At 39.8% G+C, this 25,666-nt stretch overlaps 2 protein-coding genes across 2 annotated transcripts; both read right to left on the bottom strand.

The window, feature by feature from the left end:
• Nucleotides 1-9,291: 9,291 nt before the first annotated feature.
• On the bottom strand, nucleotides 9,292-10,312 carry LOC135199776 (cuticle protein AMP4-like). The gene is made up of 3 exons (XM_064227922.1): nucleotides 10,204-10,312; nucleotides 9,728-9,933; nucleotides 9,292-9,587 (listed from the first exon to the last, which is right to left on the bottom strand). The coding sequence occupies exons 1-3, from the start codon at nucleotides 10,210-10,212 to the stop codon at nucleotides 9,419-9,421; spliced, it is 384 nt and encodes a 127-aa protein (XP_064083992.1). The 5' UTR covers nucleotides 10,213-10,312; the 3' UTR covers nucleotides 9,292-9,418.
• Nucleotides 10,313-14,005: 3,693 nt separating this feature from the next.
• LOC135199775 (cuticle protein AMP4-like) lies at nucleotides 14,006-14,930 on the bottom strand. Its single transcript, XM_064227920.1, has 3 exons — nucleotides 14,806-14,930; nucleotides 14,404-14,609; nucleotides 14,006-14,265 (listed from the first exon to the last, which is right to left on the bottom strand). Exons 1-3 carry the CDS (start codon nucleotides 14,815-14,817, stop codon nucleotides 14,097-14,099), a joined length of 387 nt encoding a protein of 128 aa, XP_064083990.1. The 5' UTR covers nucleotides 14,818-14,930; the 3' UTR covers nucleotides 14,006-14,096.
• Between the last annotated feature and the right edge of the window lie 10,736 nt (nucleotides 14,931-25,666).

Below are 25,666 nucleotides of genomic sequence, written 5' to 3'. Positions count from 1 at the left end.
AGTCTGTAGTATTTTCCGATATCTGTGGTATCCTCAAATTGCGCCGAAGAAACCTAGGCGCATTTTTTGACATGCTTTTAATTGTGCACAAGTAAATCTTTGATCCTGAAGAAGGGCTTTGCTGACCATGATAGTAATAATGAACTCGTCTTATTGCATAGGATACCTTTAGTGAAACAGGTGTTACCTCATTTTCTTACATCAACATCATCATCATCCTCAAGGCGATTGTTATCATTTCCTTTCATGGGATTAGAAGTAAAATGAGTCCTCTCTCTCTCTCTCTCTCTCTCTCTCTCTCTCTCTCTCTCTCTCTCTTTGTCTTCTGTCCTTTGGTCTTTCTGCTCGAATTCCCATATAGTCTTCACCCAAGGCATAGATGACGGTCTAGATTATGGAGCATCGTCTGTGCCATACACACATACAGATAGATATACATATATATATATATGTATATGTATATACAACAGAAAAAAAATACCATTATCCAAGACCCAATTGCGTCTGTGTGACCTTCGCTAATATGTAAGAACAAACACTGACACCGCGGAAAGGGAAATGAGAGAATGCTAATTATTGTCTCTTAATATTGTCTCTCGTAATCTGAGAATCTTTCCTCCTCCCCAGCTAGCAAACATCACCCTCGTCAGTTACCTTGAAGTTCCTCGCCAATCCTAGGTGAAAATGATAAGCTTAGCCTTGAAAACGGTTAAAATAACAAGATGTAGCCTACCTACGAGCAAATCTCATCTTAGACAAAGAGTCCAGAAGGTAGAGAAAGGTTGGTCGAAGTCATTAGGGAAAGAGAATTAAGGCTGAATTATTATTGCTGGCAATTTACCAATCCTTACTAAAAGCATCTTCATCTGCTGCTTCATATAAGTGACTCTCACTAGTGTTTTTTTAAATGTCATTGGCGTTTACCTTACAGTATTCTTTTCCAAATGATAAGTCATATGTATACAGAAATTTTGTATGATAAATTCATAAAGTAGCTAAGTCTACGGGCAAAACCAGCTCCGTTTCAGGGAATCCCTTTTCACCCCCACCCCCTTCTGAGGTGGGGGTGGGAGGTAGGATGAAACCCATTATAAACCATCTTAGGGGTCCCCACTATAACCCTACCAAGTTTCATGCCCATCGGACCAGCCGTTAGGCCGTGATTGAATGACAGACGGACGGACAGACATAACACCCGTTATAGTGGAGTAAGATTGTTTATTTCAGTAGATGAAACCTATGCACATGGAACAAGCACACCAAAGGGGCCATTGACTTGAAATTCAAGCTCTGATAGAAATTTGGTTTCAACCTCCCACCGCAGACCCCACACTACTGCAGTAACTGGTCATGATACAGAGCCAGTGATTTTTCATCGCTCTGGGCGAGACGCGAACCAGTCACATCTGAGCGGCAACAATCTAGAATTTCAGTCTAAGACTGTAAAGTGTTCCTCGGTGACTTCTGTACTACTGGCTTAAAATATTGGTAGTCTAAATACAGTGGTTCCCGGGAAAACTGTGGTCCGCAGACCCCTGGGCTAGTCCAGGAGAAGCCCCTAGGACCCCAGGGGGTCTGCGACAAAATAAAAAAATTAATATTTTTTCAACTCCAGAAAAAAGATTTACTTTGTATTGAATTAAAAGGAATGGAAAAATATTGAAAATATTTTATATATTATCTATACTTTGTGCCAGAACATGCAAATATTAAATGCACCAGTTTTACTGGGTATCCCGGTATGGTAATGATAACTTTTGATTGGCTGGGGTCCTCGGGAAGGACTCATCATATCGGGGGGTGGGGGGGGGTCCTTGGTATGGTCGAGTTTGGGAACCGCTGGTCTAAAAGAGTCTGAAATAGTCTGATACATGTTTAAATTTTACCCAGTGCCGGAATAATTAAAACTTATTATGGATAAACGAAAAGAATTGATCATCTATAAGATTGTTAAACGAAGTCTCATCTCACTATAGAGTTTATAGACCTGTTCGTGAAATTCAAAAGATTATATTAAATGCATTTCTAAAGGCGTTATTTATTAGAGCAAAAAGAAATGTTTACGTAGTTTTATAGCATTTATTTTGTTAATTTTTTCATCTACAGACCTCTTGCGCAACGAAGGATACGTTACGTTATATCAAAAAACATTTTGTTATGTCTCCACATGACCCCCAAAGCATCAAAGGAAGCCAAATAACTATAAATGTAAATAAAAGATTGAAATGTGAATGCTTGTCCCTGGCGAGTAAAACGAAAGGCTGCTTTCATTCTCTCTTCTAATGACAAACCGAACACTAACCTTTAAGGCCTCGTCCACTTCGGTTAAAAGTTAAAGTTAATCTCAGTTTAACCAGTCCACTGAGCTGATTAACAGCTCTCCTAGGGCTGGCCCGAAGGATTAGATATTTTTACGTGGCTAGGAACCAATTGGTTACCTAGCAACGGGACCCACAGCTTATTCTGGCGTCCGAACCACACCGTGAAATTCTTTTTTCTTCACCAGATATAAATTACTCTGATTTTGCGTTGGTAGAGCGGGGAATCGAACCGAACCGGGACCCATTGATTGGTAGTCGAGCACGTAACCGACCCGTCTAACAAGGAACTTTCTCTTTCGTTAGGGTTACTATTATCCCCCCTTCTTTCACGTTCTCTGTCCCTGCCCGCCTTTCATTCGAGAATATTTCCCTCCATCTCTCCTATAGAATTCCCCTCTAAGAGCTGTTCCTCGTTGGACGAGTGGGTTACGTGCTGGCCTACCAATTCGGTAGTCCGAAGTTCGATTCTCCGCTCTGCCAACGTGGAATCAGAGGAATTTAATTCTGGTGATTAGAAAATCATTTCTCGATATAATGTGGTTCGGATCCCACAATAAGCTATGGGTCCCGTTAGCAGGTAACCAATTGGTTCCTAGCCACGTAAAAACATCTACGTAACCCTTCAGGTCAGCCCTAGGAGAGATGTTAATCAGCTCAGTGATCTGGTTAAACTAAGATATACTTAATTTACCCTCTAAGAGCTTTGGTCATTATCCTGATTACTCGGATTAATCCTATGTATTTGTATTATTCTTCATATTAAGTTATTTTTATATTTATTTATTTATTTATTTATCTATTCATCTGTCTATCCTAAGTCAGTTTTTCCTGATTGTCATAACTATCATTCTTTTAAATCTCTAACGGTTTTGAAAAATCCAGAGGTCATTTCTCCTGCACAATCGGGTTTTCTGGACGACCCGTGAAACTTTCTGCCACAGCCCGGACGCATGCGCATGGCTAACTTCAACCATAGATAGCATAAAAACTACTGAAGCTAGAGGTCTGCAATTTGGTATGTTTGATGATTGGAGGGTGGAAGATTACTTTACCAATTTGCAGCCCTGTAGCCTCAGTAGGTTTTAAGATCTGAGGGCTGACAGGAAAAGTGCGGCGGACGGGCAAGTAGCGGCCTCAATAGTTTTCTTCAACAGAAAGCTAGAAATCAATACAAACTCGAAAGGAAGAGTTTTTGAAGAATATAAAACTCCCGAACGAATTTCAGCTCGGATGATGTTCCAGTATTACAACTCCATCACTCAGGAGTCTTTGCACCTCGTCGCGTTCTTTAGAGAGATGACGAGTGGCATTAACTCTTTAATAGTTTGATGAAGTTCAGGTTCTGCCACGAACTAATGCTTGCCATATTTTGTTCGACGTCAATAATAGATATTAGAACAATAAGTAGACGGGTCCTGAATTTTAATATATACTGAAAACAATAGCTTGCTATCACACTGCACTCATAATACGGTAAATTTGAACTCATTGCAAATTTGAGCAAAAGAAAAAATAGAAAATAAAGTTGTTTCGTCTTTTATGATTTATCATTGTCATTTTAACATTAATTTTGATGTTCTAGAATACGTATGACCAACATTGTGGGAAATAGAATCTGGAACGACTCAATTTGATGAATACTTTAAGAAATTCAAACACTGGGAAGTCAGTGATTTAGACGTAATTGTGGCAGAGTATCTTTACTGTTTGAAATCGTAGGCCTATATAATAACAACTCGCCAAATTGTACTCCAACTTTTTATTGCATAGTTCCTCGTGCTAGCCGACATATCAGTGCCATAGGAGTGTTTTGTAATGTATTTTATTTCTGTTATTATTAGACATTTCAGCCATCAGTGTTCTCTTTATTGGTGGGGCCCAAAGGCTGTAGCCTCAGTAGCTATTTAGCCTTTTCTTGTTGACGAAAATTCTCTTACAAATAATTGTAATCGAAAAATTCGGCAAAGCACCGTTAGCGGTTGCAGGTGTAAGTCTTAGTAGTAATGTATTGAGTAATAATATGAAACTTATATCTTTGATTCTTCTTTTATTATTTAGTATTTTTTCCTATTTTGCATTATTCGGTATATGTAACAATTGACAGCAGTTGTATAGATACAGAAAACTATCATCGACGAGAAGCCAAAACAAAGGCGCTGCGAATTCGTCTACTCGAAGGTGATGCCCTCAGCCCTCTGTTGCTCGGCGATGCGGATCTGCTCGATGGCGTGGGCGGGCAGTGGGTGGGGGGTGGGCAGGATGTCTCCTGAGGGCTGGAAGCCGTTCTCGTTGGCGATGAAGCGAATCTCGGCGAAGCCTCCGTCAGCCAGAGGAAGGCTGCAAGGCGCAACACTCGATTAGCACAAAGGTTCCACCACTCACAGCAAGAGAACCAATCAATCATAATGTTTCAATAATAAAGTCAAAACAAAAGACTCACGAGTCACCGAGACCCGAGACCAACTGACACTTACAGGTAGACTCCCTCCATGTTGACCTGTCCCTCTGAACCGGGGGTTCCGGAGACCTGCATGGAGATGCCGTTGTCGGCCTCGAAGGCGTAGTTGAAGTTTCCGTCGCCGTTGTCGACGCGTTCGTCCCTCAAGATGGCGACGACGGGGCCGTCTCCCTGAGGCTTGGGGGCGGCGGAGGCCAGGGCGGCGAGGCAGAGGACGAAGACCTTAGGAAACAGATAAAGAATCAATCATTTCAAGACGACACAAAATCATATACCAATGACAACAAGATGAATATATATGTGAGTGTTTTCTCAGCACTACGTTGATGAATTTAGTAGTGGTTCTTACAGCCTTCATGGTGGAACGATGTCGTGAAACTGATGTCTGGCAGAGGCCCTGCGCCCCTTTAAATACTTGCAGGGTCGGCTGAGGGAAAGGGAAAAGGGTCTATGGGGGCCATGAAGGCTTTGCCCAAGGGTGAGGACAGGGAACGGACTCCGTCCGGCAACTTAACTTAAGACATTTAGTAAGTTGTCCTTGGGAATCGGTATAGGCTATGAATAACTTGACGCTGATTTAGGGGGTTTTGGTTGGTGCACTGGGAGGGGGTTGGGGGGGGAGGGGTTGTTTGGGAAGGTGATGGTTTTGAGGCTGGGTCTTGTTGCTATGAAGTTATCAGACGTGGTGATTGTGGATTGTAACGGGATGTTGATTGTATAATAGGTGGAAATTATTATTTCTGTTATTTAATCGGATGTGTGAAAGACTGCAATATTTACACACAGACACGACACACCACACACACACACTACACATCACACACTATACACACACACACACACACACACACACACACACACACACACATATATATATATATATATATATTTATATATACATAGATTTCCAGATATTTTCTCCTTTACTAGAGAAGGCTCAATTTTACGAAATACGTAACCTTGTAGAGTTCTTCATATCAATAATATTTTCTAAATTTTTTGGCCTTCTATTCTTAAGAATGCGATGTATAGCCTAGTACGACATGGCAAGTCCTTTCGGCGTCAATAACCTCGTCATTGCGACGCCAGCAAGTACTAATTAATCAATCAATCATGGCAAGTCCTTGATTTCGAATATCACACAAGTAGAATTTATAGACAAACTCCTCGTATTATTGGAATAAATTTCTATAGATAAGTAACTCGTATTAAAGGAAAAAAATGTTTTTAGACAAACTACTCGTACCTTTGGAGGAAATACTTAGAAATAAACTCGTATTATTATTATCCCTCCGGAGGAGAGAGTTCATTCATAACTTGCAAGCAGTCCTGCTTGTAAGATACGACAGCTGAACAACTTTCAAGAATAATCCTCGTCTCTGTCGTAGCTTTGACGTAAATACACCTCTCATTCACCCGTGATGTTTATTGAAGATCACTCATAGAGTTTACGAGTTTCTAGTGGGTCGCTGTCAATATATTCCTTTTTATTTTTCTGGAATTCCAAAAAAGCGAGAAAATAATATTTCAAATGCGCGCTATAACCAAATGAGGATTGAAAAAGGGCTGGTTAACAAGTAAACAGGTTTGTAATTAATCAGATAAGGAGACAAACACGCACTTCGCGTTTTGATTTAGATTTACGAAGAGACTTTGATAACTTGTTCTGCAAGCAGGTTTGGGTTCAGCAGGACCCACTAAAAGTGGTCCTGGAGTTCAGTTAGACAGTGACAAGGTCCTTCGCAGCATGAAGACTTCTCCAAGGACGAGAACCTTCACTGGAGACGAAGATGAAGGACTTTTCTCTCGTGACCTGAGGTCGTGAAGGTTAAAAAAAAAAAATAAATAAAAAATATTAAAAACTACGTAATCCCTCAGAAGAATTAGTTCGTTACTATTTCTCTCGAGACCCTGTTGTTGTTTGTTTTTTTTTTTTTTTTTTTTGTTTTTTTTTTTTTTTTTTTTAGGTTTCCTAAAGCAAAGGATAATGAAGTCCTTACAAGTTATCCATTTGAGCGCAGAGATTTTTCCCTTCTTCGGTTTGTCAGTATCCCTTATCATCAACGTGAGGCGTTCCTGTTAGTTCCTTCATCAAAGTTCCTATCAAAAGGAGCTGGAATCTTTCTCTCTGTCTTTGCTATTTTCAGCAAGGTCTATAGACCTTGATTTTCAGTTTGCAGAGGCGGTTTTCGGAAATATTAAGTTTACACTACATAGTCGTCTTAGCGAGTTCAGCCCCTTGTGGAAACTGGACGAAATTCGAGTCCATTCACTCTCCTTAAGCAATTCTCTTTAATAATATAATAATTAAAATTCCTCATAGTAGCACGAGTCTTCAAATGGAGAAACAAATCCCACAGTTATGTAAATGTACCATATATTTAAGTTTAAAACAGAAAGGATAGCTTTCGGGAATCTGTACGGTTCCCGCCCCTTATCAATCTGAGATTGATAAGGGGAACCGTACAGATTCCCGAAAGAAAGCTATCCTTTCTGTTTTAAACTTAAATATATGTACATTTACATAACTGTGGATTTGTTTCTCCAATTAATAATATAATATAATAATAATAATAATAATAATAATAATAATAATAATAATAATAATAATAATAAATAAATAAGTAGCTCCAGGACTCATGCAGAAAGAGGTGTGGCTATTAATTCAGGAAACAGGGGACATAGCGATGGACTCCTAGGGAGGCAGGATGCAACCCGAACCCCACAATAAAAAAAAAGGCGAATAGGATGACTGTGATAGACAAAATAATAATAATAATAATAATAATAATAATAATAATATAATAATAATAATAATAATAATAATAATGGTTTTGAGTTTGTTTGGGCAAACTGTTTTCAAAAGGATGGCCCAGCGACGACTAAATTCTAATAAATCTAAATCAGTGGTTCTTGAACTTTTATTACTAGATTTTTTGTTTCATAAATTTCTGAATATTAGTTCCTCATTCTTGTTAAGAGAATAGCGAATATAGTTACAGATTTTGACATTTTTCTTTAGGACTCCCACCTCCCCTGGATATTGCTGACGCCACCCATCCCACCCCTCCCCCCTCTTTCCCCAGGTTTAAGAACCACTGATCAAAATAGTCCCCAACCATCCCTGATATCTTTGGGGTGTTGTGGGGTGTTGGCGTGGGGGGGGGGGGGGGGGGGGGGGGGGGGGGGGGGGGGGGGTGGGGGGGGGGGGGGGGGAGGGGGGGGGGGGGGGGGGGGGGCAATTTTACGAGACAGACAGTCATCACAGCAAAATCCAAACACCTACTTTGCTGTTTAGGTCGTTTGAAGATGTGGCATTTTGCTTGCGCGATAATTCACCATTTTCCTGGGAAATCTGAGATGTGGTAAATGTATTACCAGTTGCCAAAATACCAAGAGGTCTGAGGAGGGCCAGTGATTTCATAACTACTTGCACACCTTAAACCGGGCCATTTCTGTTTCCAGTGAACAACTCTGTTGCATTTTTAGATCGTTCGAACAAGTCTCTGTTTCTGGTACTAGCAATTTACCAATCCTTACTAAAAGCATATTCATCTGCTGCTTCATGTAATTGACTCGCTAGTGTTTTTTAACTATTATGTCTTTGATGTTTACCCTATTGTATTCGTTTCCAAATGATGTCATATGAATGCAGAAATTATGTATGATAAATTCGTAAAGTAACTAAGTCTACGGGCATAACCAGCCCCGTTTCACGGGCAGAACCTCCTCCTTTTCAGGGAATCTCTTCTCATCACCCCACACCCCCTTCGGAGGGAGGAGGTGGAGGTAGGATGAAACGCCATTATAAACCATCTTGGGTCCCCACTATAACCCTGCCAAGTTTCATGCCCATCGGACCAGCCGTTTGGCCGTGATTGAATGACAGACGGACGGACAGACATAACGCCCGTTATAGCACAGTAAGATTTGTTGCTGGGGGCTATTTTATTCCATTTACTTTTCAGCCTTGATAATTTTTTTTAGATTTTGCATTTATAATATAACTTCAGTGCCTACGAGGGGAATCTCTTTTGCCATTCGCCGTGACTGGAACGCTGGGTATTTTCGAAAGTATCAGAATAAGGTTAATGGGTATCCTTTCTCGCCCATATGAGAGACGTGGCATCAGTACCTTCCTACAGGAGTGCCCTGAGGAATTCCAAAGGGTCTCGTGGGAACATTCCAAAGATCTGAGAAACGTTCCCAGTGTCTAATAGTTCTCAGGGTATGGAATGGTATCAATTGAGTTGTTGATGTACTGCATCCAGCACTTAAAAAATAGAAAACTGTGGGGGTCACGTGAATGTTTAAAGTTGAATTGGAACTCATTATTCATCGCTGAATCTTTAATTCTGATTTTGTTGAGGAGAAAGGTATGGAAGAGAGGAATGATTTGCATAAAACGGAATGCTAGAATGAAAATCTTATACCAAATGTGAGGAATGAATCACTTAGACATAAAATACGAGATTTAACATACAAGTGGAAAAGTAAATAGATAATAAAAAGTTGTATTTAAGCGTCAATCATTTTATTATTTTCGAACATCACACAATGACATATTTGCGGAAACGTTTAACGAAAGAATAAATTCGGCAGTCTATCGTTGATTAACTTGTCAGTAGTTTGTATTCGTTTATTCGAAGGTGATGCCTTCAGCCCTCTGTTGCTCGGCGATGCGGATCTGCTCGATGGCGTGGGCGGGGAGTGGGTGGGGGGTGGGCAGGATGTCTCCTGAGGGCTGGAAGCCGTTCTCGTTGGCGATGAAGCGAATCTCGGCGAAGCCTCCGTCAGCCAGAGGAAGGCTGCAAGGCGCAACACTCGATTAGCATAAAGGTGGTTGCCATCCACACCAAGAAGGGAACCAAAATCAAATCATAATGTTTCATAATAAAGTCAAAACAAAAGACTAACGAATGAGAGACCGAGACCGACTGACACTTACAGGTAGACTCCCTCCATGTTGACCTGTCCCTCTGAACCGGGGGTTCCGGAGACCTGCATGGAGATGCCGTTGTCGGCCTCGAAGGCGTAGTTGAAGTTTCCGTCGCCGTTGTCGACGCGTTCGTCCCTCAAGATGGCGACGACGGGGCCGTCTCCCTGAGGCTTGGGGGCGGCGGAGGCCAGGGCGGCGAGGCAGAGGACGAAGACCTTCGGAGGAAAGATGGAAGCAAACAATCTTGAGATAACGGGAAAGTATGTCGCCAAAGAAAACAGAATAAATGTGATTACGATAGGCTAATGTAAATATTCTTTTGGCTCGTATGTATATATATATATATATATATATATATATATATATATATATATCTATATATAATATATATATATATAATATATATATATATGTATAACCCTGTTTCCTTTTCATCTGCATATACTACTTATGAAGCAATGAAAACTTAGCAGTATAGTCCTTACGGCTTTCATGGTGGAGAGGCGACTTGGAACTGATGCCTGGTAGAGGAACTGTCGCCCCTTAAATACTTCTACGGTCGACTGAAAGGGTGAAGGGTTTATAGGGAGACCATGAAGGCTATACACAAGGGCAGAGAGAGAGAGAGAGAGAGAGAGAGAGAGAGAGAGAGAGAGAGAGAGGAAGCTGGATGGTTTTGGGTGCTTGTCGCAGAGTCTTCGAAGAAGAAAGGTTAATGTTTAAAAAAAAAAAAAATCTTTGAAAAAGCAAAACATTTGAAATAGGCTCCGAATTCCTGACGTCATATTGATAAGAAATAGAGATAAAATATTAAATTAGCGTAAAATATCAAAATATTTCCCCCCAGAATATTTGTTAAGAGACCATGGGACGTCTGGGCACTCGACCTTGGCCAGTTGTCTGGGCATTCAGACCCATCAGGGGCCGATGGATGACAAGACACTAATTTCCTGGCCCTGAGTTTCTTTCGGCTTGAGGGTGGGAAGGGTTCTGGGTAGGGGGAGGGGGAGGTGAGGGGGGTGCATCTGGTTTAGGATAGTTGTTGCTAAGAAGGAAAGGGATGAGCAGATACAGGAACGTAACGGGAAAAGAACCGCTGGTACTTTTCTCACTGCATAGTTTATACAGGTGGCATTGATGTCACCCTTATCTCTCTATCTCTGTCTCTCAAACACACACAATATATATATATATATATATATATTTATATAATGTATATAAATATATATATATTATATCTATATATATATATATATATATATATATATATATATATATATATATATATATATATATATATATATATATATATAATAGATCCGTGAGTGTGCTAGAATTGGAGAACGTTCTTAAAAAATATCTCGAAGATGATTAACAGAGTTGTGACTCATTTTAGTCACTAATGATTCGTTACAAGTGTGATTTTATAGAGCGAGGAATCTTGCCTCCTATGTCTATCACGGGAAAAATACGTGGTTCTCAAAAAAAAAATATGAAGATGATAATAAAGAATTCTCTACTGAAAGACAGCTATGATTGAGAGAGAGAGAAAAAAAAGTAAATTCAGTAAGGTTATAACTTTCATATAGGAAGAGCTCGTTTGAGGACCGTTGAGGTAAGTAAAAGCACGGTCTGGGTATATACCTATACTCAGTTTTTTTCCATTTGTCCACCCGCATGTGGTGTTTGTGTATGGTAACACTGCTTTCCGGGCCTTACATAGTTACGCTATGTGTAAGTTTCAGGTAAATAAAAGGATATCTGGGTGTACATTTGCAACTGAAAAGTGTTTTAATAATTTACTGCATGCGAATTACACCGTTAATATTCGAAATAGGATATTGTTATTGTTGTTGAGTGTTAGCTAAATGTAATTATTTAAAGCCCGGGACGCAGTGTTACCATATGCAAACACCAAGGGTGGACAGATGAAAAAAAACCGAGTATAGACCGGGGGGAAAAGGACCCTCAAAAATCAAACGTGAAGAGTGAGAGGAAAATAACAATTATTTAGGAGGTTTTCCACAAGAAATATGAGCTTGTCAGCTTAACTGCTTCTAGAGGTCGTCTCTCACTGCGTTTACATTCATCTCAATACAGTAATTACAGTAATATGACCTTTGTTAACCATGGTAAAGCAGGATATGGTTGAATTCCAGTCCACAGAAGGTCACTGAGAAAGTCGAACAATTCATTAACCCCAGAGGAAGGTCGAATGCTTCGGTAAGTCGACATAGTATCATTATTAATATTTATTCATTTATTTTTTTATTTTTGTCTATCACAGTCATCCCATCCGACTGGGTGGTATTTATAGTGTGGGGTCCCGGGTTGCATCCTACCTTCTTGGGAATCCATCACTTTTCTCACTATGTGCGCTGTTTCCAGGAGCACACTCTACAGCATGAGTCCTGGAGCTACTTCAACATCTAATTTTTCCAGGTTCCTTTTCAGGGATCTTGGGATCGTGCCTGGTGTTCCTATGATTACTAGTAAAATTTCGACTGGCAGATCCCATATCCTTCTTATTTCTATTTTCAGGTCTTGATACTTATCAATATTTTCTCTTTCTTTCTCATCTACTCTGGTGTCCCATGGTATTACGACATCGATGAGTGATACTTTCTTCTTGGTTTTGTCAACCAACGTCACGTCTGGTCTATTTGCACGTATCACCCTATCTGTTCTGATACCACAGTCCCAGGGGATCTTTGCCTGATCGTTTTCTATCATTCCCTCAGGTTGGTGCTCGTATTATTAATATTATTATAATTATCATTATTGCTATTATTAAGATCATTCAGAAGATGAACACTATTCATATGGAATAAGCCCACCAAATGGGCCACTGACTTGAAATTCAAGCTTCCAAAGGATATGGTGTTCATTAAGAAACGAAGAGAAGGTTAAGGGAAATGCACAAAGAAGAAATCTCACTTATTAAAAAGAAAAAGAAATACATTCAAATTCCTATAATGCAGATGTGTGAATATTTACATACGCGAGAGCAAATAACAAATATGACAGCAATCATAGACCTTGTTCCGAAATCAGAATTTTCTTCTTTTCTATTTGTCAAAGACAAATCCTCTTCGGGAGAGATGACAGCTTCTTTAGAAATAACTTCCATTCGTCAGGATGAAGAAGTTGCTTTGTCAGAACCATTCGAGAAACTCATAAATCATATCTGCAGGTTATGAGGAATGGAATCCGTTTTCTGTTACTCGACAATTTCGCAGAACATTCCTCTAATTTCTTGTGAAAATATCAAAGAATCTATACAGATTATCGATTTAAAGGCCTTAATGAAATACCAATTGTTCTTATCGTACATCTATGAGAATATTCTCTTCTAAAATAGCTAAAAGATAAGTTTTTTTTAAAGAATAAACCACATTTTAAGGTGTTATTGCACCTAGACAAGACTGCAGACATGTCTACCTGCTTCAATTGTTTACTTGTCTCAAGCAAAGAGATTATGTCTTTCGTTGATTGATGTTCCTACTGGCTTCGGTGTTGAAATCTTCAGACAAACGGCCGTCCAATAGCTCAGTTTCATATTCATCACATTGGCCCAGCTTGGTGATTATTCATTCTCCAAGGACTTGTCCAAAAATTTTTGGCATTGAGTTCTAGGTCTGGAGGAGGAAGGCATTCTGTGCAGTTGCGTTTATTCAGCACAAATGAATAAACTGGCTTCCAGAATACTTTTTGGAATCATCGTGCACTGGACAAAAGACAGTTTCACAGTTTCCTGCGAGTAAATGCTATAGTAGATTCGCATCAACCGTATATTTAATGTCTAGGCCAGTCCCTTACGACACTCCTGATTGGCTGTTGATAAGCCAATCACAGGGCTGGAAATTCTCAGTCTCTCGAGAGGGTTCCTATAGGTAGGATGCATGTTCCACCTCTCCTAAAGAATACTTTTGAAATACGTATCCCTCAGGAGAGGTGGATCATAGATCCTACCCATGTGAACTCTCGAGAGAGACTGAGTTTCTAGCCCTGTGATTGGCTTATCAACAGCCAATCAGGAGCGCCGTAAGGGACTGGCCTAGACATCAAATGTACGGTTGTGAATCTACTATAGTTGTCTAGCTTTGAAGGGACAAAGATCACGCTTATTTTAAGTTTCATGTGGTCTAGTTTAGGAGGAGTCCATCAAAAGGAAACTGCTCAATATTACATTGGTATAGTTTTTTCTCGTTACTTTTTGTTTCCAGCTCGGTTTCATTTTTCGCTTGTCTTCAAAATTGATGAATGGGGTAAACTAAAAGAATGTCAATTACTCAAAAGGCTTTATTACACTAAGGATATATCACATTTAGAATAACGGAGACGAGAATTAACACACTGCTAGTCGGGTCGGGTCGGTTTACTCGAAGGTGATGCCTTCAGCCCTCTGTTGCTCGGCGATGCGGATCTGCTCGATGGCGTGGGCGGGGAGTGGGTGGGGGGTGGGCAGGATGTCTCCTGAGGGCTGGAAGCCGTTCTCGTTGGCGATGAAGCGAATCTCGGCGAAGCCTCCGTCAGCCAGAGGAAGGCTGCAAGGCGCAACACTCGATTAGCACAAATGTTCCACCACTCACAGCAAGAGAACCAAACAATCATAATGTTTCATAATAAAATGAAAATACAAAAGACTAACGAATGAGAGAGACCTGAGACCGACTGACACTTACAGGTAGACTCCCTCCATGTTGACCTGTCCCTCTGAACCGGGGGTTCCGGAGACCTGCATGGAGATGCCGTTGTCGGCCTCGAAGGCGTAGTTGAAGTTTCCGTCGCCGTTGTCGACGCGTTCGTCCCTCAAGATGGCGACGACGGGGCCGTCTCCCTGAGGCTTAGGGGCGGCAGATGCCAGGGCGGCGAGGCAGAGGACGAAGACCTGAAAAAAAAAAAAAAAAAATATAATAATACAAGATGTGCATAAACTTCGAGTATAATCCACCGCATTACAATTCCTCGATCTGATACGATTAGGAACATCGAATTCTTGCATTCGCTGAGCGAGTGGAATTTGATGCAACGGGACACATCATCAGTATATCACATCATTCAAGAAATACGCTGCGCAGACGTACTACGGCTTTCATGGTTGCGATTCGGACACCTTCTGGTGCCACAAGACGCTCCGCGGCTCCTTATATACCCACGTTATGCAAGTCTTACACTCCCCTGAGAGGTGGGGGTTGGGGGCGGGGAATTGGTATAAGGGTCCAAGGCATCAGGGGGTTGAAAGGGAACGATTGAAATGGGATGGAAAGGGTACGATGCACAATCCTTCTAGCACGTGCCCACAACGTCGCGTCTAAAAGGACGTGAATCCCACCCAGGGGGAGAAAGGAGATTCCAGGACCGCTTGGCTCGTCGTGAAGGTAAGGGCAAACAGAAGAAGAAGAAGAATACGAAGAAGAAGAAGAAGAAGAGTCACTTGACCTTATCCGAAGTTGTTCTCCAGAGTCATTCAACTAATTTGGGACCCGTAGAGGAATAGGACGAAGAAGAGTGAGAGGGAAGACCAATCATCGGATTATTTAGCATAACCCTCATCCTTTTGACGGAATGATTTGATCGATGAGCGAAAACAAATAAAGATGCCTCGGGGAAGATGTTGAAATGCTTGCTAATGAAATTCTTACATTTATTTATCTATTTTTTTTTTTTTTTTTTTTGGCGAAAGGCGCCGATCAAGACCTTATTTATGATTCCCCGATAGATAATTTATTGCATTGTATTCATACATTGCTCTATCTCTCTTCTCCTCTCTTCTCTCTTTCCTCCTCTCTCTCTCTCCTCTCTTCCTCTCCGCTCTCTCTCTATATTATATAATATTAATATATATATATATATATATATTATATATATATATATATAGATATATATATATACAGTAAGTCCTCGGGTTACGCTGGTCTCGACTTACGATGTTTCGTGGTTACGAACGCGCCCCCATAAAATATATAATATTTGCGTCGTTCCGTCTTACGCGGTTTTAGCGTCGTTAAGCAACGTAAACAAACGCGAACTAGTTCCAGGCGCACGGCGGAAGAATAACGCTTTGTGGGGGAGAGGACGGCGTCGCTTCGCTACGCTCAGTCCTCGCCCATACGCCATTTTGGTTGTTTACACTGCCTCTCTCTCCCTCGTGTTGTATCGTTTTTGTAACTTTTTTGCTCTTTGTTATGGCTCCCAAGCGGCAAGGCGGACTCTTCTGATGGTAGTGCATCGAAGAAAAGAAAGGCCATCACCATGGAAATTAAGTGGACATTATAAAGCGATCTGAGAAGGGAGAAAGAAAACGCCAACAAACATTGGCCGCTCGCTTGGCCTTAGCCGTTCGACCGTTGCTACCATTATCAAAGATAAATGAGAGCATCGTTGAACATGTGAAAGGATCTGCTCCTATGAAAGCGACAGTGATAACTAAGCAGCGTAGTGGGTCTAATAATTGAAATGGGGAAAGGTTATTGGTGCTTTGGTTGGAAGACCAAATCAACGGCGTATCCCAGTCAGCCTTATGGTGATTCAGGAGAAGGCGAAAAGACTGTTTGAAGCGTGAAAAAAGAAAAGGGGGGGGGAGGGAAGTGAAAGTGAAGAGTTTGTGGCTAGTAGGGGTTGGTTTATGCGATTTAAGGCTCGGGCCAATTACCATAACCTTAAATTGCAAGGTGAAGCTGCTAGTGGGGATGAGAAAGCAGCGAGTGAATTTCCTAAAGCGTTGTCTGAGATAATTAAGGAGGGGGGTTATTCTGCTCAGCAAGTGTTTAACGTAGACGAGACAGGTTTGTTTTGGAAACGTATGCCTAAACCGCACTTACATCGCCAAGGAGGAGAAGTCAGCACCCGGTCATAAAGCCAGCAAGGAGAGGCTAACTTTACTTCTTGGGGGTAATGCTGCTGGCGACTTCAAACTGAAGCCCTTGTTGGTGTATCATCAAGGCTGAAAATCCAAGGGCACTCAAGGGCATTTGGAAGGGTCAACTACCAGTAATTTGGTAGGAAGTCCACAAGAAGGCATGGGTGACACTTGCAGTGTTTGAGGACTGGTTCGTAAACCATTTTTTTGTTCCAAGTGTGGAGCGGTATTGCGCCTCCAAGGGTAATCCCTTTAATGGTGTTGCTAGTGCTGGACAATGCCCCTGGACACCCTGCCCAGCTGGGAGACTTCAACCCTAATGTCAAGGTGGTTTACCTTCCACCTAATACCACGGCCCTTTTACAGCCTATGGACCAAGGAGTGATTGCTTCGTTCAAGGCCTACTACCTACGAAGGACAATTGCTATGGCTTTACAGGCAACTGAAACCAAGAAGGACTTGACTCTGAAGGACTTTTGGAAATCCTACAACATCCTTGATGCTGTAAAGAACATTGCTAATTCCTGGGAGGAGGTTAAGCAAACAAACATGAATGGTGTCTGGAAGAAAATTTGTCCTCAATTTGTGAATGATTTCCATGGGTTTGAGGACACAGTTCAGCTAGTTGTCAAGAACGTTGTTGCCCTGAGTAAGGAAAATCAATTTGGAGATGGAGGTGATGATGTTACAGAGCTGCTGGAGTCTCATGGCGAGGGGAGTTATCTGCTGAGGACCTGATACAACTGGAGAAGCAGATAATAGAGGAAGAAGAAGAAGCACCCACCCCAGAGCCTAAGGCTTTCACAAGGCAGGACTTGATAAGAGGTTTTGCAGAGTTGCAGCAAGCGTTGTCAACTTTTGAGGCTCAGGATCCCAACTTGGACAGGTTCACTAGGGTTTCCAGAGGCGTCATGGATTTGATGCAGTGTTACAAGGAGATCTTGGATGAAAAGAGGTCGCTCTCTGTTCAGACTAACCTGGAGCAGTATTTTAAGAAGGTAGAGAGGCCTGCAGGAGATCCTGTACCCTCTACCTCAGCTGCCTCTGCTAATCCAGACTCGCCTGCCCCACAATCTCCAGCACCTTCTGAATGTTCTGCTAACCCAGACTCACCTGCCCCAGTATCTCCAGCACCTTCTGTAGGTTCTGCCTCACCTAAAGACTCACCTGCCCCAACATCTCCAGTAGTATGTTCTGCCTCACCTCAAGAATCACCTGCCTCAGCATCTCCAGTACTAGTATGTTCTGCCTCACCTCAAGAATCATCTGCCTCAGCATCTCCCAGCAACTCTGAGGTTCTTTTTCTCTTCACTAACCTCCCCCAGTCTCTCAGCACCGCAGCTTCCTCTCCAGTGTGCAAGCCAATCAAACTAATAAAGGTAAGGAATTGTTCTCTCGTTGTTATTGATAGGTATTTACATTAAATCATGTGGTATTTTTCAATGTTCCGACTTACGCTGAAAATCGTGTTACGATGCATCGTAAGAACGGATCTACGTCGTAACTCGAGGACCCCCTGTATATATATATATATATATATGTGTGTGTGTGTGTGTGTGTGTGTATGTGTGTGTGTGTGTGTGCGCATGCATGGGAGAATTTCATTGCATGCACTGCTCTCTCTCTCTCTCTCTCTCTCTCTCTCTCTCTCTCTCTGTATATATATGTGTGTGTGTTGTGTTGTGTTGTGTATGAATATATACATACATAAGGTGAAAGAAATATTTTAAAAATAATAAAAGACGAATAGATAATTTATACATTTAAGATTAATATTTTAAAAACACCTATATGTGCGCGCTTGTGTGTGTGATATATTATACATATGTATACATTTTGTGTTCCTGCATGTGGTAGCAAGTAAATAAAAAGTTCAAATAAACACAGCATAGTATATTCGAGTGATTTTTTAGAATTATCCGCGTTATAATCAGTAATTATATAGTGCGTCTAACTTAAGAACATGTGTTCCATCAATTTTTTTTTTTCTTTTTTTTTTTTTTACTTTAAGCAGTAACTTTATCTTTTGTCTTCATAAAGGGATTGGATCAGAACGTAAGGCAGCGGAAATTCCACAAGAACTGGAAGAGAAAGCTTTTTTCCTGTTCTCTGATTTGTAATAAAAGGAAAAGGGAAAAATAAAGGAATTACTTTATAATGTCTGAATTACCATAACGTTTTCAAAGACAAGAAAAAGATAACTATTTCGGACAAATTTACTTAACCAATAAAAGGAGAAAGGAAAAATTAAGGAATTACCAAAATGTTTGAATCACGATAATGTTTTCAAATACAAGAGAAATATGAATTATTTCGGACAAATTTACTTAATTAATAAAAGGAGAAGTGTAAAATAAAGGATTTACTTTATAATGTTTGAGTTACCATGATGTTTTCAAAGACAAGAGAAATATGAACTATTTCGGACAAATTTGCATATTCAATAAAAGGAAAAGCTAAAAATAAAGGAATTGCTTTATAATGTCTGAATTACCATGACGTTTTCAAAGACAAGAGAAATATGAATTATTTTGGAAAAATTTACTTAATCAGTATAAGGAGAAGTGAAAATTAAAGGAATTACTTTATAATGTTTGAATTACCATAAAGTTTTCAAAGACGAGAGAAATATGAACTATTTTGGACACATTTCCTTACAAATAATTTTTCCCTTTTGTCAAAGTACTCCAAGTGATATAAAGCGACTGATTAGAGAAGTAACTGTTCTAAGCGAAGATACTTTGTTTAGATACATACCTAAGATTATCCAGTATATGAGAGTAGTGTTATTGTTAAACTCCATTTTTTTTTTAAAAGGCGCTTTTTAGTTTTCTGTAAAAGAGAACTATTGAGATGTCTATTTGTCTATCCGTCCACACTCTTTCTGTCCCGCCCTTAGATCTTAAACACTACTGAGGCTAGAGTGCTGCAAATTGGTATGTTCATCACCCACCCTCCAATCATCAAACGTACCAAATTACAGCCCTCTAGCCTCACTAGTTTTCATTTCATTTAAGGTTAAAGTTAGCCATCATCGTGCATCTGGCAACAATATAGGCCAGTCCACTTTGGGCCGTGGTAAAAGTGTCATGGACCGCGGCCCGATGCAACGCTATACCGAGACCACCGAAAGATAGGTCTGTTTTCGGTGGCTTTAATTATAAGCTGTAGCGGCTGTACAGAACACTCGATTGCGCCGAAGAAACTTCGGAGCTTTTATTTACTTGTTGATCATGAGTTTGGTTTTACCATCCAAATTGTATACAGATGAAGAGCTACAGTAATTCATTAAAAAAATTTTCAGAACATGAAGAAATCCCTTATGTAAAGTCATTCACTGAAAAAAAATAAAAACGAAGAGTGACTACATATTCAACGCTTAGCTCAATCTAAATATCTTTTTGGGGTTGGGAAAACAGTAGATATTTGAACAGGCAACTTCTGCCAAAGCCTCGCGTGCCCATATAAGGGTTAAGCTTCTTTTAGCTAACAGACGGGTTAAAGGAACCGGAGAGAAACATGATTGGAACACAGCATCAGATAAAAATGGTCTTGCACGAAGTTGGTTACTTTTTGGGAATTATTATTATTTTTTTTTCTATCACAGTCCTCCAATTCGACTGGGTGGTAATTATAGTGTGGGGTTGCGGGTTGCATCCTGCCTCCTTAGGTGTCCATCACTTTTAGTAATTACTATGTGCACCGTTTCTAGGATCACAGTCTTCTGCATGAGTCCTGGAGCTACTTCAGCCTCCAGTTTTTCCAGATTCCTTTTCAGGAGGTAATGGCTACTTCAGCAACGTTACTCTTGTATAGAGATCCTTCTATATATTTTTCGAATAGCGGTTTTTTTTTTCCGGAAAAAGCCGCTATTCGAAAAATAGAGAAGAATCTCTACAAGCGTAACGTTACGCTGCTAAAGTAGTCATCACTTCTAATAAAGTATGCTTGAGAGAGGGTCTATTTCCTAAGTTTCATTATCATTATTTTGTTCTAAGAGGTCCACAATAATAAAAAAATGTTGTGAGTTCGTGTATGATTTTAAAAACCCTTTACAAGGCTTCCGAACCCTTCCCTGTGTTCATCTTCAGTTTGAAGATGAACCCAGGGAAGTGTTCGGAAGCTTTGTAAAGGGTTTTTAAAATTATACACGAGCTCACAACATTTTTTATTATTATGGACCTCTTAGAACATTATTATATACTCTCGCGAAAGAGAGTTTTTCCCAATTAATTATTATTATTGATATTATTTCATTAAATGAAACCTATTTGCATGGAACAAAGCACGCCACAGGGGCCATTGACTTGAAATTCAAGCTTCTAAAGAATAAGTTGGTTTCAAACCCCCAACGCAGAGGCCCCCCCCTTCTATATCAGTAACGGATCACGATAGAGTACCAGTGATTTTTCATCGCCATGGAATAGTTCATGGCAGTGGGGCTAGCCTTTTACTCAAAAGCGAGACTGCAAGGCAGCAGTTTCCACAGTTTTTGGCAGTGGGCCTATACTTACCATAAAGAAGTATTAAGACTAGTCTTTAATTCCACCATTTTTCATTTTTTGTTCTGAATAAATTTGCAGCAGGAGGTACAGTGCCCTGGTTTATAGAGATCAAGACAGAAAAAGACTAATTACTGGTCGCAGAAATATTAGGGGAGAGAGAGAGAGAGAGAGAGAGAGAGAGAGAGAGTCCTAAATCAATCACACCAAATTCCGACGCAATAGAGAGAGAGAGAGAGAGAGAGAGAGAGAGAGAGAGAGAGTGAGAGAGAGAGAGCACTGAATCAATCACCCCAAATTCTGACGCATAGGGGGGAGAGAGAGAGAGAGAGAGAGAGAGAGAGAGAGAGAGAGAGAGAGAGTCCTGAATCAATCACACCAAATTCCGACGCGTAAGAGGGAGAGAGAGAGAGAGAGCACTGAATCAATCACACCAAATTCCGACGCATAAAAGAGAGAGAGAGTCCTGACTCAATCATACCAAATTCCGAAGCTTGATCAATATTTCTCCATCAAACTCACTTTTATTTGCCCTTAAGTTGCGTCAGCAGCCAAAACAGGTATTGTTCATTAGAAAGCGATGCTAATTCAACAACATGGGCGATCTTGCGATAATGACATTCCCTTCAGCAATGCAATGCTACACGTGGAAATACAAAGCTCGTGACCTCTTGGAAAATGAAAGTGATTTAGTACGTCAGTTTTTATGGCTTGGAAGGAAAATGTTATCAAAAGAGTTTTGATTTGCAAAAGTAAAATAACAAGGTATTCCTGAAAGGTTAATATTATCCAGGAGATGTAGAGAGGTTACGTAAGCATTGGCCTAGGTTGTCCTTGTACCCATCTTAGTACCTGCAAACTATCCCTGGGTTTGTTATATATATTATATATATATATATATATATAATATATATTATATATATATAGATATATATATGTATATAATATACATATATTATAATTATATTATATTTATATATATATAGATATATATATATATATATGAGTGAATCGATTGATTCCACTTAAACCATTAATCCGCGTAAGGAAATGGCATGAAGAAAGTCTACCTCACGCCCGGGATTCGAACGGAGATTAGGAAGTGGTGAAATATAGACTTTCTTCTTTCCTACGGCGCCCTCATATCCTCCCGTTTGGCAACCACTTCCCATAAATGCCATGTGAAAACCAGAAAACCAGCTGTTCTTTTGTGTGTGTGTGTGTGTGTGTGTGTGTGTGTGTGTGTGTGTGTGTGTGTGACTTATCTCCGCTATCACACAACTCTACCGTTCTTTCCGTTTTCATTAACAGAAATAATCATATGAGTCTAATCGACGCCTATTTTTAGAGGCGCTAGGCGCGCACTCGCTGAAGTACGTCGAAGCCTTTCTGAATTAATTTGAAGTCTCCTGCCCTGTAAATCAATTTCAAATGATTATGCAATCATCAGTCATGCATATATGAATCTCTCCTCACTGACAGTTGTTAGCAACGTCAAGTGTTAAAGCATTCTTCGTAAACAGCAGCGAAAAATTGATCGTTACCGAGGGGTTTTAGGCTGACCCTTAGAGCTAGTACTAACAACATCGTGAGCACCCTCCGAGTTCGATTTTTTTTTTTTTTTTTTTCATTTATTCAGGCAGGAACAAACCACCATCTCTCTCTCTCTCTCTCTCTCTCTCTCTCTCTCTCTCTCTCTCTCTCTCTCTCTCAGTGGCAAAACTAGGGAATATAATGCTCCAACAGAAAAACCTCTTTGTGCCACCAGTTATTGCTGATGTTTCTGCTAAATCTTAATTCTGTGATGTGTTCTCTCTCTCTTATCTAGAGGATGTAGAGAGAGGGAGGAGGAGGAGGAGAAGGAGGAGTTGGAGGAGGAGGAGGAGGAGGAATAGGTCATCGCGAAAGGGACATGACAGGTCAAGAGAGATGGGACCTCTTCTCTACCTGGCTATCCCTGACTAGAAGTACTCAAAACTAGTTTACCCTCCCGCAGTTAATCCTGACGGCGATTGTTGAATCCCGAAGGATACCGCCTTCACAGGAGACGAGGAGCTAGCGCCCAAACACCCCCAAGGACGGGGAGAGATATCCTCCAGCGAGTTCAAAGGCTATGTAAGTCTTCTATGATTAGGATGTATCGTGACCAGGATTTATTTGCACATTCGTTAGAGGATTACGCGGTAGTCGAAATTCTTTTTTTCTTTAGTCTTGAATATAAAAACAAATGATAATCTATTGAGATAAAATGTTTAGAAATGATACTTTTGCCATCATTGGCTGTCACATAATTCGGAGGACTATTTTTCGTTTACTTGGGGAGTAAGCCTACAAAATATTTTGTGTCGTTGTTGTGGGAGTAGGGTGGGGGGTGGGGGGGGGACCGCTAGGATAGGTCTCCCCTAACTGAAGCAGCAACTGCTCATGATACAGAAAACCAGAACCCGCGAAATCTGAGTGGCTGTCCACGACACTAAACACTAAGTAAAGGACTCGCTCCCTTCATTTCATCTCTGTTGCTTGGTCAGAGTCTTATGACCTTTAAATTTACCAGATTAATCCAGATTTTCACCTTCACTTTTCTTGACAAATATAGAGGAGAGAATTCCAGGACTTCGAGGATTCCAGTCCAGGTCAAAGGTCAAAAAGGTCCCACCGTTTACGACTGGGAAAAGAATGTAGTCGGAGTCTTGGTCATGTAGATGGACTACAAGTACCCTTGTTATAGTAGGTAGGACAAAAATAATAGCATTTACTATTGGTAAGTAAGTCAGGACTTGAATGAAGGAAATGCCACATTATGTGTGTATATTATATAATATATATTATATATCATGGATATATTAAAAAAATATATATATGTATGTAGATATATGTATATATCTATATACAAATAATATATATAATATTATATACAAAATAGAATTATAATAATATATCTCTCATCTCAAAAATATGTATGTAATAGAGATATGTATTAATCTAGTATTACAATGATATTATACTAAATATAAAAAATAATGATAATAATATATATATTATAATATAATATATATTATATATATCTATATGATGGTAAAAATGTTCTGTAACAATAGAATTCCATCTAATAAAAAAAGGAGCCCATAAAAACACCAAAATGTAGAGAGAAAAGTACTATATTTCAGAGACTGCTGTCTCTCTCTTCAGGTATATGAATGAGAAAAGTTTACAGAGAAGGTGGTATTTATACCAAGAGATCCGTCCACAAGTAAGCCAATTAGGTCACCCCCGCTGATAATCTTCCTTTAATCTTCTTAAGCGTTGGTTGAATTGTGGACGGATCTCTTGGTATAAATACCACCTTTTCTGTAAACTTTTCTCATTCATATACCTGAAGAGAGAGACAGCAGTCTCTGAAATATAGTACTTTTCTCTCTACATTTTGGTGTTTTTATGGGCTCCTTTTTATTATATTATATATATATATATATATATATATATATATATATATATATATTATATATATATATATGCTATTATAGATATATGTATAGGTATCTATATACAAATAAATATATATAATAATAATAATAAAATAAAAAGGAAGCCATAAAAACACCAAAATATAGAAAGTAAGGATATACTATATTTCAGAGACTGCCGGCGCTCTCTTCAGGTAGGCAATGAATGAAAACTGTTACAGAAAAAGGCGGTATTTACACCAAGAGCAACAATCCTTTTTTCCAGTTACTTTTTCTCATTCATAAACCTACCTGGAGAGGGAGAAACAGGCAGTATATATATATTATAATATATATTATAATTAATATTATATATAATATATTATATATATATATAATATTTAATGTAATTATAAAATATAATAATATAAATATAATATAATAAATATAATAATTAATAATAAGAATAATATAATTTTTTAATTCTCTTTTTCCTTCCTTTCCTTCCTCCCTCCTCCGTTCCTTTTCTTCCTTAACTCTCTCTTTCTCTTTCAAACAATCACTGTCTCTTACCCTCTTTCTTCTCAGTAATACCAACTCTCTCTCTCTCTCTCTCTGTCTGTCTGTCTGTCTGTCTGTCTTTTTTCCTCTTTCTTCTTCCTAACACCCGGTCTACTCTTCTAATTTCGCTCTCTGTCAACCCCCTTTTAAAACCACCCTCTTTAATGTCATTGATGTTTTGCCCTATAGTTTTCTTTTCCAAATGATAAAGTAACTAAGTCTACGGGCATAGCCAGCCCCATTTCACGAGCAGAACCAGCTGTTTCATGGAATCCCTTCTCACCCTTCGGATGGGTGGGGAAGTAGAAATTTTGGGACTCCGGGCTCCCGAACATAAGTCTCGACCTTCTCGGGGTGGAAACCCATCTCCGTTCCGAATCTCAGTCCCGTCAGACCGACGGCCCGGGCGCCTATACCAATCATACATACATACAATGCCAAATATATAATAGATGCTTACTTTCTATATTTTGGCGTTTTTATGGGCTCCTTTTCTTAGTTGGAATTCTGGTGTGATCGAATATTTTTATCAGTCGTATATATATACTATATATATATATATATATATATATATATATAT

Source organism: Macrobrachium nipponense, chromosome 26, assembly GCF_015104395.2.
Source record: "Macrobrachium nipponense isolate FS-2020 chromosome 26, ASM1510439v2, whole genome shotgun sequence".
In the NCBI taxonomy this organism is placed as follows: Eukaryota; Metazoa; Arthropoda; class Malacostraca; order Decapoda; family Palaemonidae; genus Macrobrachium; species Macrobrachium nipponense.
The sequence above is the reverse complement of the archived record's forward strand: the minus strand, read 5'-3'. Positions and strand labels throughout refer to the sequence as shown.